The sequence below is a fragment of the Clarias gariepinus genome, chromosome 23 (assembly GCF_024256425.1).
Source record: "Clarias gariepinus isolate MV-2021 ecotype Netherlands chromosome 23, CGAR_prim_01v2, whole genome shotgun sequence".
Classification (NCBI taxonomy): domain Eukaryota; kingdom Metazoa; phylum Chordata; class Actinopteri; order Siluriformes; family Clariidae; genus Clarias; species Clarias gariepinus.
Genome location: NC_071122.1, coordinates 18,576,624 through 18,592,609, shown reverse-complemented (window position 1 = coordinate 18,592,609; position 15,986 = coordinate 18,576,624). Strand labels below are relative to the sequence as shown.

The 15,986-nt window shown below is 38.2% G+C and overlaps 1 protein-coding gene across 1 annotated transcript in view; it reads left to right on the top strand.

The window, feature by feature from the left end:
• Window positions 1-15,268, top strand: part of LOC128511482 (copine-8-like) — a 38,887-nt gene extending 23,619 nt beyond the window's left edge. Inside the window, exons 8-11 of the mRNA XM_053484365.1 lie at window positions 3,785-3,887; window positions 10,432-10,489; window positions 14,387-14,460; window positions 14,973-15,268. Coding sequence (XP_053340340.1) covers window positions 3,785-3,887; window positions 10,432-10,489; window positions 14,387-14,460; window positions 14,973-15,161 — 424 coding nt within the window. The 3' untranslated portion in view covers window positions 15,162-15,268. The remainder of the gene's footprint in view (window positions 1-3,784; window positions 3,888-10,431; window positions 10,490-14,386; window positions 14,461-14,972) is intronic.
• The last annotated feature ends 718 nt before the right edge of the window (window positions 15,269-15,986 follow it).

The following is a 15,986-nucleotide window of genomic DNA, read 5'->3' as shown; positions in this document are numbered from 1 at the left end:
GACAATCGCAGGTTTTAAAGCTGCTGGGAAAATTCCCTCACTAATTGATTGATTTATTATTGTTGTCACCGGATCAGAGAAGATGTCCCTATATTGTTTAAGAAAAGAAGTATCAAGTCCATAAATATCTTTTGCTTTGCTGCTATTTAACGCAGCAATTATTTTTTCGACTTTAGTTGTAGTTATTGGACTAAGGTTAAAATCTGAGTTGCCACTAATTATGAAAGGGGGATGAACATTTTAAAAATTCTGAGCCATTTTTTGGACAATGTTTAAAAAATATTCATTAAAATTGGTTGCTATTGCAAAAGAGTCATCAATAAATTTTCCATTAATTTTGAGACGGATATTCTCACACTTTGACTTTTCTTTTCCAATTAATTTATCAATAGTTTTCCATATTATTCTACTATTTCCTTGTGCATTTTTAATAATTTCTAGAAAAAAACTAGCTTTGGCCTTTCTAATCTCAGCTATAACTTTATTTCTTTGACTTGTAAAGACGAATCGATCCGTTGTTAGTCCAGATTTTAAAAAAATTTTTAGCGCCTCATCTCGCTTTTTCATCATATCCCAAATAGTTGTATTAAACCATGGCAAATTTCGTTTTTCATGTTGCTTTCTTTGCTTATTTTTTGTATATTTATTTAAGATGTCATTTACAGTCAACATAAGATCTTGACAGCCCTGTTCACAAGATTTTTTCACCAGGATGTCTGCCCACTTTGTTTGTTTTAAATCTTTTTCAACTAGGTGTAAATCTTTCTTTGGAATAAAAGTGATACACATTTTACTATTTAGTGAATTTTCATTGTTGCACCTTGCTTTTGTCAATTTTCTAGCTACTAGAATTAAATTGTGGTCAGACATACCTGTGATTAAATTATAAGTTTTAACTATTCTCTCAGGTTTATTTGTCAGTATTAAATCTATTAAGGTTTGAGAAGATCTTGTTATACGAGTCGGTTTACTTAATAGTTGTGTCATTTGGAAAGGTTTTGTTATTTCTTTGAATTTTTTTCTACATGATTTCTCACACCAATTTAAATTAAAGTCACCTAAAAGAATGACTTCCTTTCCATCATATTGTTTCAATACATTACCAAGAGAAATAAAAAATTCATTAGTAGCTTTAGGAGGTCGATAAATTGCTAATACACAGAAAGACATTTGAGGGGATAATGTAATGGTAATCCCCACACACTCCAGGTTACAGTTGGCAATATCCAATTGTTTACTTTGGATATGATCTTTTACATAAATCAGCACACCGCCGCCTTTACCCTTATTTCTATCACGTCTATACAAAGTGTATCCTGGCACTTTCACTATAGATGAGGGGATAGTTGGAGTTAGCCAAGTTTCCGTTAAACAGAGATAATCAAGATTTGAGTCCGTTAACAAATGTTCAATCTGCTCAGTCTTTGACACAATGCTGCGAATGTTTAGATGTCCCCCGAAAATGCCTTTCGGCTTTGTTTTTAAGTTCCACAGCACACTCGCGTGATTCACAGTCTGAAACAGTTTTATTTGCTGCTGTTTAAGTAAAACGGTAGTATTTGCAGTTGATACTGACTTAGCATGAATCACAGATGTTAATATTTTGTCAGGAATAGAGTTCGGAGCAGAATTTATTAGGGTGTTACCTCGTTTTCCCATGCTAGAACCTTGAGTGTGGATCCGCGGCGTTTTCACCCCGTAATTAGGAACAGCTGATTGTAGAGCGTTTACACAATCTTGATAATTCACAGGCCCAGGGTTTTGATGAATATCCCCACATAAAAGCAGAACCATGCAGAAAAGAAAAGAATATCCTCGCGTCCGACTTGCTGGCATCGTTGCTTGAAAGTAGTGCCGCTCACGCAGCGCGCTAGGAGTACATGCTCGCCCGTCATTTAAAATGTTTGAATATATGGTGTATTGACACCAAGAAGCGAGTGGCATTGGCACGGCTATGTCTGCAAACATCGTGGCCTGCAACAGAATGTGGCGTTCTCGTTCACGTGCGGCAGACCGATTTCCCCACAGTTGTGTCAGTAGGAGAAACAACACAGTTACCCAGAGTCGTAATGAATTCTCTGTATTAGTATGTTTGACTATACGTGAGGTCCGAAATGCAGAAGTTCCATTTGCAAATGAATCATATGGCGGTCTCCCAGTTTGTTTTAGGAAAGGTACAGCAGCACCTGTCCAGCCACCCCCTTTCTCCGCCATCTTTCCCACCACTTGGTGGTGTTGGGGTTTGTACTTAAAACCTTACAATCAGTAGTCCACCGTCTTAACACAGACAGACAGTTGATAATAATTGGTGTTGTGGAACTGCTGTATGATATCGGACCTGATTAATATCAGCACGGCTCTGATGTCTTCGTCACTCATCACTCATAGCCGTGCTGATATCCAACATAACAGCATGACCTCCAGTGTGATATTGCTTAAGTATACCTTTAGAGTTAACATCATAGCACAGCAGATAGTTTTAAATTGCTTTAAGTTTCATGTATCTAAGTGTGTTTTTCGATAGAAACGAACTGCATCTTTGATAGCTAATCTCTAATGGCTTTTGCATTATTAAAATGACGGTTTTATTAAAAGGAAAAATACGTTAGACAGTCAGCTAAGCTGGTTTGATGTGTTTAATCAATGCATGAGTAAAAGAACAACTCATTATTTTATTATTCAGTCACCTGTGCTGTGCTTTCAAAGCCATCTGATATCTTGTATCAGAGTAAACAAGGCTTCTCCGTACTTGACTACCATATCACAAGATCACAATAGTAGAAGAAGGTGTTTGAAATGCTTTCACAAGCTTCCTTTTGTGATTTCTCGGCCTGTGACATTCCATCATAGACTACACTTAACCTGTCTCGCACGCATTCTTCACACTGTATGATGTTTTTACTGTTCTTGCTGACAAGCACGATACCTTGGAATCATGCTCAGTGCATGAAACCACCTCACATTTAAGGGTTCGAATAAGGTTTTGCACTTTTTGAATAAGTGTACATGAAATATCTGTAAACACAAATAAAAAATTATGACCAACATAAACACATTTAGAAATAACTACTGCAAACCGGTCAGCTACATTTATTGTGTTCATTCCGAAAGCAGTCCCTGTTGCATTAGCATACAGGTGTTTTAGCTGTGGCAACTCATGTCTACTTTACTTCTTGTAATTTGATTCCATGCACGTTAGCGTGACCACCGAACAGAAAACCATGTGTGTATCCATTAAAGCAGAAAGGCATAAATAATTGTCTGAAGCCTCTCCACGCCCTCCTCTCATTCCGCTGGCATCATGCGAGCAAATCTTCATTCTAACTATGAGGTCTCTGTGCTGTAATTAAAAAAGCCATCTTGATAAGCTTGAATTAGACTTCCTTAATTAATGCATGACGTGCCACCCAGAAGCCTGGCGCTGCGAGACACACATACCCACGGAGCATGGTTATTCTTAAGCAAATACACCCACAGAGCAGGATTATTTTTAGAGTCTCACATGGATGGTGGAGATCCTTATAATTCCTACAAGTCATTTGCATTCTATGATGGTTTGTTAAAACGCACAAAGCAGAAGGTGAAATCTAGCTAAAGAGCTGGAATATCCGGAATAAAATGAATAATAATAAAAAATAAACAGCTTTTTTTTATGAATCATGAGATGTTACCATACTTAAAGCAATAGTGTGCAATAGCAGCTAGACTGCAGTATATGACCAGCATAATGGACAAACCTGACCTTTTTCTTTTTCCCTCTTCTCTTTATTTTCTTTGTATGAAGGTATGCGGCAGCTGTCCAGGACGGATCACAGTACTTTGTCCTTCTTATCATCACAGATGGAGTCATATCAGACATGTCCCAGACCAAAGAGGCCATTGTGAATGTGAGTACAGACCACAGGAAAAAAAAAAGGTGGCTTTACTCATTATGATATATTATTGCATTGATGTAGGATTTTTGACATTAATAAAATTCATTTAAAAATATCTTTAACTTCGTTATGAAACCCCTTAGGCTCCTATTAAATGTAGCTATTTATACATGATATGAGCGCAAATATGGAAGTAATATGACCTTTTAAGTTTTAATTTATTTTTTTCTTGTAACTATTAAGGACTTTTTAAACATTGTGGTAATATGGCAAATATCCATATTATGCTCAAATCAAGTGTGCGGCTTGTTTTTCTTTTATCTTAAAAAACTGCTTTTTAATCTATAGTACCTACCAACAGAAGTATTTTATGCGACCATAATTGCCCAAGAACAATCTGCACTGTCTGGCCAAAAAATAAAAAATGAACAAAATGAGTGTCACATGTGCTAGTATTTTATTCTAGTATTTTCATTCTAGTACAGTCTTAGGCCTTTAGTTTTGCTAACATTCATGTGTGAAAATGATTGCTTATGCTCCCAAACCCACATGTTTACAGTTTGTGTTAAAAAAAAAAGATATAATTCATTGATGGGATAGCCTGCTTGTTCAGGTCATCAACTTTTTTTTTTTTTTTTTTGCTTGATGAAGACCAATAATTTTACCTTTGTGAAATAGTGAGTTTTTTTGGCCAAGCAGTGCATATTCACAGGAAGATGTGATTTTTCCTTGTACTGTACAAGCAATGATTAACCACATTACTTGAAACGATTTCCAGCAAAACTTTAATAACTTTTAAAGATGTGCTGTTCAAAAAGCTCATTTTGTTCAAATTTGTTTTCATGAAATGTTTTTTGAAAATAGCTCCATCCACATGAAAATGGAAAATTGACTTGAAAACATTCACATCTGCTCGCCAGCCCCTTAAAAAAAAACCCAGACATCTAACATCTATAAAATGTCTAAATTCCTTTTTTAAACAATAGTTCTAATTTTGACTCTTTCATTTGCAAAGTTTTTATTTCATTAACTCTTGTATGTCATAAAATACCTCATGAGAAAACTTTAAGAGGATGCATATAAAAGGTGAAATGCAGGAAAATACCAATTTGCACACCAATTACCAAATATAAAAAAAAAATCCAGATGATCAGGTGGACGTACTTTTTAAAGTTTGCATGGGTATCTAAGAGTATCCACATTCACAGTTGGACACTGCTGGAGTGGTAATTTCAGAAGTACTGTAGTGTATACAAAATTTTGTAAAAAATAAAACAGTGAAATAAATGTTAAAAATGACCAAACATGGTAAATTTACAAGTCTTACAAGTCAATACAAGTCTTTATAGAACACTTGGTAAAATTTCTCTACCAGGGACTTATTAAAAAAGTTTCCCATGACCTAAAACGCTGTTTGTGTGGATAGCATTCCCCTAAAAAACATCACTATATGCATAGCCCAAGACTATTTTAACCCAAATTTAACCATAAATACACAAAATCCACTCCCTACATGTATGCTCACTGTTTATTTTTGCTGTTGTCTTAATGAGCTTCAGACATTATATTCAGGTAAGTGCTCAGCTTGTTTCTCCAGCTAAAATGGTAGCAGTGGAACATCACCGTCATCTGGGCATCACCAAGGCCTGATTCCCAGCAGACTGGATTTAAAGGGAATTTGCGACTGTTAATGGAAGCATTAGAACAGCCACACCTTCCTTTTAAGATCTTGCCTGCTGCTGTGTCTCAAGTGGCTGGCCTCCACATCAGGAGTCGACGGATGCCTACCACTACAGAGTGTATCATCTTTTTTTAAACATTGAATGAAAATGTTTGCATTTATTTACTTAAGGCATGATCATGTACTTTTACAGCACAAGCTGTTTCTTTTCTTTTAATTAAAGGTGTTGGTGCTTTAATGAGGAACTGGGCCGAATGCGAGATGTAAAATATAGTCAAGAAAAAAAAATACTAGTACAGATATTAATAATAGAGCAAAGTAGGTCAGATTTAAATGAGTAAAATAAGCATAATGATATATTTTTTAAAACTATGATTAGTCCAGTTTGCAAGTGCACCATTTAAAATTCCGCACTGCCGAAAATATCCAGACTCCCACTGAGTGTTCACATGAAGGTGTCAGAACTGAAAACCATAGCTAAAGCCCCAAACTGATTTTTTTCACTTTTTCACTTCGCTTTCAAGCTCGAACCATGACAGATATCTGCTGGTGCTGGAACTGTGCCCGAAAATGGAGCACTATTTGAGGTTGGAAATTAGCATTGCACATCAGATAACAAACCCAGATAGAGTAGTTCAATAGCTCACATAGCAGCATGTTAAAGGAGGTGTGTGCTGTGCTTGTACCATGTCCTGAGGGATCATTTTGCAGGCCTGCTGACCTATTTCTGCCATTTAGGTTCTGGGATTAGTGTAGAGAACTGCGTTATCATTTATAAGAAATGCAGTTATCGTAAGCTACTCTCTGACCAACATTTTAAAAGGAGGTCACCAATGGGCTTTTGTATTTCATATAGTAGCAGTTTTCAGCAGGTACTTGATGGAAAAAAATTGCCTAAGCTATTACGCGATAGGTGGAAATTATTTGATATACACTGATTAGCCAAAACTATAACACCACCACTTGGTGAATTGAAGAACAGTGATTATTAATTACATACCAGTAAACTGGTGCGAGGATCATGGGCACCCAAGGCTCATATATGCTCTTTTGAACCAAATGCTAGCCTGTCTGGTCTGATCCCACAGAAAATCCAGTATTGCACAACCTGCTTAAAAAAGTCAAAGCTGGCTATGATTTTCATCTCAGGGAGTTTTTCCGCGCCACCATTACCCTCGATCTGCTCATCAGGGATAAACTAATAAACATATTCTGTACATTTTTCCATAGTTTTCGAAATTATTTTCATAGGTTTTAATTCTGTAAAGCCGCTTTGAGACTACTGTTAAAGAAGCTATACAAATAAAATAGAATTGAATAGAATTGAATTAAGTGGTTGCACTGTTGTCTTGCACCTCCCCATGATTGGTGGGTTTCCTCCGGGAACGCCGGTTTCCTTCCACAGTCTAGTTCTTTAAAGGTTCCATGGGGTCAGAGCTCCCGGATGTGCAGAAGGGGAACCTAAAGACTGCCTTTTATGACTGATCATTGTCACATACTGTACTGTATAACATTACACATTCAGGTAGATCTTCGGTTAAATGTGGAAACATCCATCGGTTTCAGGCAATTATGTGTTATAGTCACCATGGTGGGCAAGGTACTCAACTAGACAGGCCTTTGCCACACTGAACCACCCACTCAGTCAGTGACTGACGAAAAGCATAATTGGAAACGACTTAAGCGTCTGTGTGAAGTTATGAAAGACTGTCTCCTGTTCTCGCCTACAAACATCTCTTCTCTCTCTTTTATTAGTCAAGTATGTCATTAGTTCAGGCCCAAGCTGTCATTTAGGACACTCAGTGACAGTCTTCTCAGTGTGTTTTATTTTTAATTACATGAATATGAATAATGCAGCGAAAGGGAGATTGAAGCCTCTCGCCATAAAGTTGGATACTATGAACATTCTTTAACCTATCGGCCTTAAGGAAATCTGTCGGTATTTAATGATATAACGAAAGGATTTTGTGATTGACAGTTTACGTGGCAATATGGCATGCTTCCGGATTCTTTTTTTGTTTTGCTTGTGTTGTGCGAATACGCATGGCTACATGCTACTGAAACACTAATTCTTGGGTGCTGTCAAGGCGGCTATTGTGAACCGACAGTCAGTTTTGCTTTCTCATTATGTTGGATCTGTACCGTCATTCAAAGCGGGATATGATGGCACAAATGGGGCAACGGGGGCTCAATTATCTATGGAGCTTCTGACACGCACCCATAACACAAGACTGTCACAAAGCCCTGTCGTATACGGATCATCCGAGATTGCAGAAGAAAGAGATTTCACCTTCTCTGTCATTTTTTCTGATATATTTTCAGAAAAAAAAAAAACAGATGGAAAACAAAACCGAGCTTCTCGAGTCACATCTGCAACGCGAGCCCTGATTGTTGTATAAAACATTATCATTCTGGAATTATATTACTTATTTTGTATAATTACATTAGGTACAGAAATGCAACATACAGTACCTATCAAGTTGCTTCACAGGGTGGGAATTAAGCATGTCATGTACTGAATTACTATAAAACTTTCTGACATTGTCTGCAACGTTTCGAAATTTTCACGAAGCTTCTGTTCTAATGAAAATTGTGAGACTGCATTTCTTGTGTGCAACAGATGCAATGCGACATTCACATTTGGCCAATTAGGCAGTCATAGATGACAGCCATCTTTCCAAATATATCTCGGAAGTGGAACTGCTGTCTATAACCAGTGCCAACCTAGACAGGCTCCGAACAAAAAAAAAAGGGCTTTGTATGATATAATTGGTTATTAATACATTTGTTATAAACGTACAATATGGATCCCTGTACAGATGGTATATAAATAAGCTGACTGATCCCATCCCCGGTGCAATCATCTGGTCCTATTTAGGACACCCAGAATGAGAGTAGCTTGGCGGGTTGCAGGTAACGGGTGTCGTGGTGATCATACTGGCCCCGCCTCCCCCGCCCTCTTTTCCCATTCTAGAATTCTCTGCAGATAACCTGCACCAAATGACCAAATGTAACAAGGCATTCCAAAAAAACATGCTTGACAGAACAAACCTACTTATTAAGGCAGGGTGTGTTTACAAAATGCTGTTTTATTACAGCCTCCTATAGACGTTTTGGACATTCTCTAACCCATGGCCATACTTTTCTTTGGTAGACTAAGAATAACGGTTTGTTTCATTAAATGCCCTCATGTGTGTCCTGAATAATGACTTTTCTCTCAGGGGTGTTTTATAGACAATTTACTCCCTTCTGAAATATGGTGCATAACTGCCTGTAACATTCTACAAGGTCAATTCCATTCTGATTCACAAACATAAGAGTCAGTCCAAGAGATGCCATCCCTGGTTTAACAGGAACATCTGATTCTTATGACTATATCTTTTCTCTTGGATGTGTAATACTGAATAAACAAATAACATTTTAGTTGATTAACTTTCACCATAATTAACCAGGAGACATTGTCTACTCTTTTGTACACAGTTGCTTTGTTCAAGCCTACAGGGGATGTTCCTTGGCTTAAACTGGAAATCAAACAAACTAATTTATATAGACTCTAATAGTCATCTAATAATAAGAATTATAGTCCAATTAGAATTAAAATGTATCCTGTAGACACGCACTCTAAACCTGATCTAAGCGTGACCGGAGTGGTGCAAACTTTTCATAATCTGTACAATAAGTAAATATTGTGACTTTACTGCTCCAGAATCATGAGTATGATCATGAGGTTACTTCTACAGTAGTTGTGCATGTTCTCACTCTTTCTCAATGCCTTTCTTTTGGGTTTTCCTGGTCTTCTAGCCCCCTCTTAGAACCATCCCAGTAGGTAGAAGTGAACACCCTAAATAGAACATCTATCCCCTACAATCATTTGAGACTAGAATTTGCTGGAATTAAGACCTAAAGATACACTATATTGCTGACAGTATTCATTCACTTGCCTTCACATGCATATTAACTTGTTTAACATTTAATTCTTAATCCATAGGGGTTGATATGATGTTGGCACACCCTTTGCAGCTTAAACCCCTGTTTAGGAGTGTGTTTTGGGGAATTTCTGACCATTCTTCCAGATTCCAGCATTTGTATGGTCAGATACTGATGTTGGATGAGAAGGCCTGGCTTATAGTATCCACTCTAATTTATCCCAAAGGTGTTCTCTAGGGTTGAGGTCAAGACTCGTGCAGGCCAGTCACCAAGATCGCTTATCGATGTCTTTATGGACCTTGCTTTGTGCACTGGTGCGCAGTCATGTTGGAACAGTAAGGGGCCATCCCCAAACTGTTCCTACAAAGTCTGGAGCATGAAATTGTCCAGAATGTCTTGGTATGGTGAAGCATTAAAAGTTCCTCTCACTGGAAGTAAAGGGGCAGTGCCCAACTCCTAAAGAACAACCCCACACCAGTTCAGACATGACTGCACACCAGTGTACACAGCAAGGTCCAAAAAGACATGGATGAGTAAGTTTGGTGTGGAAAAACTTGACTGGCCTGCACAGAGTCCTGACCTCAACCTGATAGAACACCTTTGGGATGAATTAAAGTGGAGACTGTGAGCCAGGCTTTCTCATCCAACATCAGTATTTGACCACACAAATGCGCTTTTGGATGAATGGTCAAAAATCCCCATAAACACACTCCTAAACCTTGTGGAAAGGCTTCCCAGCAGAGCTGAAGCTGTTATAGCTGCAAAGGCCAACATCATATTAAACCCTATGGATTAAGAATTGGATGTTACTCAAGGCATGTTGCATGGCAGGTGTGCGAATATTTTGGCAATATATTTTATATCAAAATTTTAAAGTAATTGTTCTTGCATAACAGGAAAACTGAATGTTGTTGCCCTGAGTTAAGTAAATATCCTTTATTCCTGCAGGGAGCCAAGCTTCCCATGTCAATCATCATTGTTGGAGTGGGACAAGCAGAGTTTGATGGTAAGTATACAAAATTTCTTCTATCATCATTTTTTTTAAACAAGCTCTTAACCGCTGTAAGCAAAGGAGAATATTGTCTGGGTGTATGTCTTTACTTCTTACTTGTTTACAAGAGCATCCCCCTTTGCCTCACCCAAGTTAATTATTAGAAAACACATCAATAACACTGTGATTGAATTTTTAAAAACACAGGTAAGCACTGCTACCTCTTTGCAATTATCCAGACAGATGCTCTGAAAGCAATTACCAACTCATTTCCTTGATCAGTGCTAATGCAGGGAAGATGGGTCATGGGGAGCATTGATTAAAGGAGCACAGTCTAATCACTAAGTGTGCTGTAATTAACATACTACCTCCAGTAAATGGGCACAAGTTGTCACATCTGCCATTCGTGGTCAAAGAAGTGGCTGGAGTTAGACGCTGTGGTCAAATAATAAGCCTAAACCTCCCACGCTTTTCTATCCCACTGAGACCCTGTACAAAGTCTGGGCCAAGAATAGTGATGTGGATTTCAAACAGAGATGGAATGATTTTTTTTTCCATGTTCATGTGGACAAGAAGTGCTGTACACAATGCCAGTAATACACTTCAGTGCACTGCGTCATTATATGGGCCAATGACTTTCAGTAGAAGTGCCAAAGCAGAAAGCAGGGATTAAAGCAGTAATGAGCTCTAAGTCTCAAGTTACCAGTCATTCTAACAGCTGAAGGCAGAGGTTTATATACACCATAGCCAAATAGATTTAAACTCAAATCCTGACATTTAATCCTAGTAAACATTCCCTGTCTTAGGTCAGTTTGGATCACTACTTTATTTAAAAAATCTGAAATGTCAGAATAATAGCAGAGATAAAGATTTATTTTAGTTTTTATTTCTTTCCTCAAATTCCCAGAGTGTCAGAAGTTTACATGCACTTAGTATTTTTTGGCACTGCTTCAAAATTCTTAAACTGGGACAAATGTTTCGGGTATCCTCCCAAAATCATCTTACAATAACTTGCTGTAATTTTAGCCCATTCCTCCCAACAGGACTGATATAACTGTGTCAGGTTTGCAGCCATCGTTGCTTGAACATGATTTTTCAGTTTAGCACACAAAATTTCTCTTGGATTGAGATCATGATGCTGCCACCCCCATGCTTCACGGTTGGCATGGTGTTCCTTGGCTTGCAAGCCTCTTTCTTTTTCCTGCAGACAACGATCATTATTATGGCCAAACAGTTACATTTTAATATTGTTTCTTTAGAAACCACAGGGTCCGGGTTCGATTTCCGTCTCTGTGTGCACGGAGTTTGCATGTTCTTCCCGTGCTTGGTGGGTTTTCTCCCACAGTCCAAAGACATGTAGGTTAGGTTAACTGGCATTCCTAAATTGCCTATACTGTGTAAATGGCGTGTATGTGTGTGTGCCATGCGATGGTGTACCCTGCCTCGTGCCCTAAGCCTCCTGGGATAGGCTCCAGGCCCCTGTGACCCTGAATACAGGATAAAGCGGTATAGAAGATGAGTGAGTGAGAAATAACAGGACATTTTTTCCAAAAAGTAAAATCTTTATCGCCATATGCAGTTTCAAACCGTAGTCTAGCTTTTTTTATGGTGGTTTTGGAGCCGTGGATTCTTCCTTGCTAAAGCAGCTTTCAGATTAGGTAAATATAGGACTCGTTTTACTGTGGATATAGTTACTTCTGTATGTTTCCTTCAGGGTCTTCACAAAGTCAATTGTCTGTTGTCCTGGGATTGAGTTGTACTTTTCATCGCAAAGTATGTTTATCCGCAGGAGGCTTGCTAAGCGTTATGATGGCTGCATGGTCTCATGATGTATACTTGCATATTATTAATTTTATACAGATGAACATTCATGCATTTTTTTCATGTCATCACTATTTTGTTTTGATTTTAAACCTGATGATGTTAAACAAAGAGGCACTGAGTTTAAGGCAGGCCTTAAATATATTCACAGGTACACCTCCAGTTGACTCAAACAATGTCAAGTAGCCTGTCAGAAGCTTCTAATCCACAATATAATTTTCGTAATATACAGTAAAGTTCTTTAACTACACATCTAACTAAGTGTTTATTTTAATTGTTATTAAAAGTGTCTCTTATTATGGTGTGAGGGCACAGATTCTACAGGAACTCACTCGACAGGAGCATAGAAATATTTCCTCAGTGTGTTGATGTTTGTGTAACCTGACTTTCTTGACTTGTTTAGTATTCTTCTGTCTTTCTGGCTGTGGGTAATAATCGGGCTACAGTTGAGTTGTAGCAATTTATTTTATTCAGCTTAATGGCAAAACATTATACAAACTTCTGCCATGCGCTTCTCTCACGCCGGGTCACATCGTATCATGCCCTAACCTGTCAACTGGGAAAACAAGGGCAAGTAACTTGTTAGTTCCATTTAACATGAGCGACACAACCAACAAATCACATGTCACTTGCTGCGACACAGACAAAATAATAGTGTGCTGTAAATAATAGTTAAATAATATTCTATTCTAAATAAAAATATATAAATAAATAAATACCTTTTGGCTGTACTGCATATCATAAAAATAACATAAATCATTGCAGGAAACATAAAATAATCCAAAAATACAGTATAGTGTGTTTGCAGAAACTAAGGTTACATTTGCTTGCTTGGTCTTATATACCTCTGATGCTGCCATGCAGAGAAAATAGTATTGCATTTTTATATTCTTTAAAAACCTAAAGCACACGTCAGAACTACCCAAATTTAGTCCCAACCACGGATAATCCTTCCTAGCAACATTAGCTGTGAGCTCAACAAGCTGTGATAATTGAGCAATCATCCATTAAATCTTCTTAGCGTAGAGTTGCTGCCAAGGCTAGCACTCTAATGCAAACCAGCTAAAGGCCGAGCAGCTGCTATCTCATTGGGCATTTCTGCTCAATAATAAAAAGGGTCTGCCAAGTAAAAATGCTGAACGTTGGCCAGTTGGTTTATATGTGTTGAACCCTATTTGCATAGTGATAAAGAGAGGGTTGGTGGGAAAATGTAGCCTGCAGAGATGCACGGAAAATTTCAACTATGTTTTGTGCACATCTACGATGCCAAGAAAGTGTGTGCACTTACATACCTAGAAACACACTCATTTACACCTAGGTGGGAGTCTAGTCATCAATCCACACATTGCCGAGAATTCAGCAGGCGGAACAAAGCCAAAGACCCTGTGAAAAGGGTCTCACTCGGCCGTGAGATCACATGAAACTCCCAAGGGACAATAAATCCAAGTTCTTGATTCCTACATCAAAGTGCGGAAATGTACTTGCTGTTAAAACATGCATTCGTTTAGTCAAGCTGCAACATTGTGAGCATATTTGTTCACATACAGTACAGTACTAGCCCATATACTACAGTACCTGTGTTATTAAATGTATCAAGTAGGAGGTAAACTGGAGAATTCAGTCAATTCAAAACAAACCTAGTGACACTTGAGGAGCTTAGTTTTCATATTGTCAATCTTCAAGATATTTAAGTACTGACATGCATATTTGTCACTGTGCAGCAGTAAAGGTATATCATAAAGGAGGGGGTAATTACAGACTTGGTTGTACAGCATCCTTGAAATTTTCCACCATTTTTTTCATGCACGTTGACTACACTGTACCTACATGCGTTTATCCGTTTACCATCGTATTGCATCTTGCGAGCACCTCACGATAATATCCGAGGATGTGCACAAGCTACACACCAAAAGAATGTTGCATACACGAGGCAGTCGTGTGAGGCATCATGTATGCACATAGTTAACAGCAAGTATATTTCTGCCCTAAAGGAACCCAAAATGCTTAGCATTAGCATAAGGAAACATCATATTTGTCACTTACCTGTATTTTCCATTCTAAGATCATTGTTTGATTTTTTTTCCCTCTCAGCCATGGTGGAGTTGGACGGTGATGACATAAGGATTTCTTCACGAGGAAAACTAGCAGAACGTGACATTGTTCAGGTGACACTCAACAAGCGGAAAAAAAAGTTCTAAAACTCTTATTTATGCTCACGTTAAAATCATGTTATGTTAAATGCTCATCTTTTGGAATTGCTGTGACACTCTCTCCTTTCACCCTCTCTTTCTCTCTTAGATTGATCTCTTTTCAAGAGATGAAATGCAACCAAGCATTAACTCATCAGCATTTTTCATTACTGATTTAACAAATGCCCTTTTTAGTTAGGCTTTAGGTAGATGATCCATGAACCATAACCCATTTTCTAATTATTAATGTAGATCCCGAATGAATTTCTGAATTTCCCAGAGGCATTTTCCTTTGTGTTTTCTGTTCTCTGCAGGGAACATTAGTAATGATAATGTCTAAGCATGCGGGATTATACTCATTAATTATATTTCATTAGCAGCTTAAATTCAACCCAGTCTCTGATTTGAGTGCAACTCTGATCACAGTTGCATTTAGTTAGCAAATGATTGCAGAAATGAAATAAACGAACCCTTCTTGGTCTTTGCAGTTTGTGCCGTTCCGGGACTACATGGACCGGACTGGTAATCATGTGTTAAGCATGGCTCGGCTGGCCAAAGATGTCCTGGCAGAAATCCCTGACCAATTTATTTCATACATGAAGAGCCGAGGCATCAAGCCTAACCCAGCGCCGCCTCCTTACACGCCCTCAGGACACACACACCACACACAGATATGAGGTAGGCCTTTCCCGGAGTGTGTTTCAAGGTGTGATCAGCATCACATCGCAACTCCTTGGAATTATGGAATTTGACTGATGGAGGAGCAGCAGGCCACTGGCTCCGTGGATGACTCTGTATACCGTCTCTCTGGGACACTCTGAGATGCCAAGGCATTTCTGTTACAGCTTTTGTTTCCTGCCTGTTTTCTCTGGGACAACAGCATGATCAATGAAGCACACTTCAGTGACGTTTTTTTTGTTGTCAAAACAAAACAAAACAAAAAAAATCTCGGCTCATGACTGTTTCTCTTTTGGGGAAGTGAGTTGAGATGGGAGGAAGAGAATGATGTTTGTGGATTCAATTCGTGCCTGTCTGTCGTTGTCTCAGTGTACCTGGACGGGTATTTCCTGCTCTGACCGTTGACCTTACTCCACATTGGTGTACTATGTGCATTCAGGTGAAGTTTTCTGATACTTTTCTTAGTGGCATTTTCAACAAGTGAGACTTGTTCGTGTGGCACTTTTGCGCACCACTTGAGTTAAGTGTTGCTTTTTAGTCTTTACATTCCTTCTTAGTAAATTTTGTTTCTCGTCTGTTCAAAGCATGCTGCTAAGATGATACACAGTGGAGTGTTTCTAGACAGAAGAAAGTCACATAATGGGTAAATTTAAGCTTATTCATATCAGTTAAGAAGCACAGCAGTAAAAAAAAATATTTCTAATTATATGCTCAAGGGTGAAATTAAACTTTAAAGGACCGGGTAAATTAGATTATAATCTACAAGGTTATTGCATACTGCAATACAACTGATTTTTTTTTTTGTTTGTTTGTCCTGTTATGAT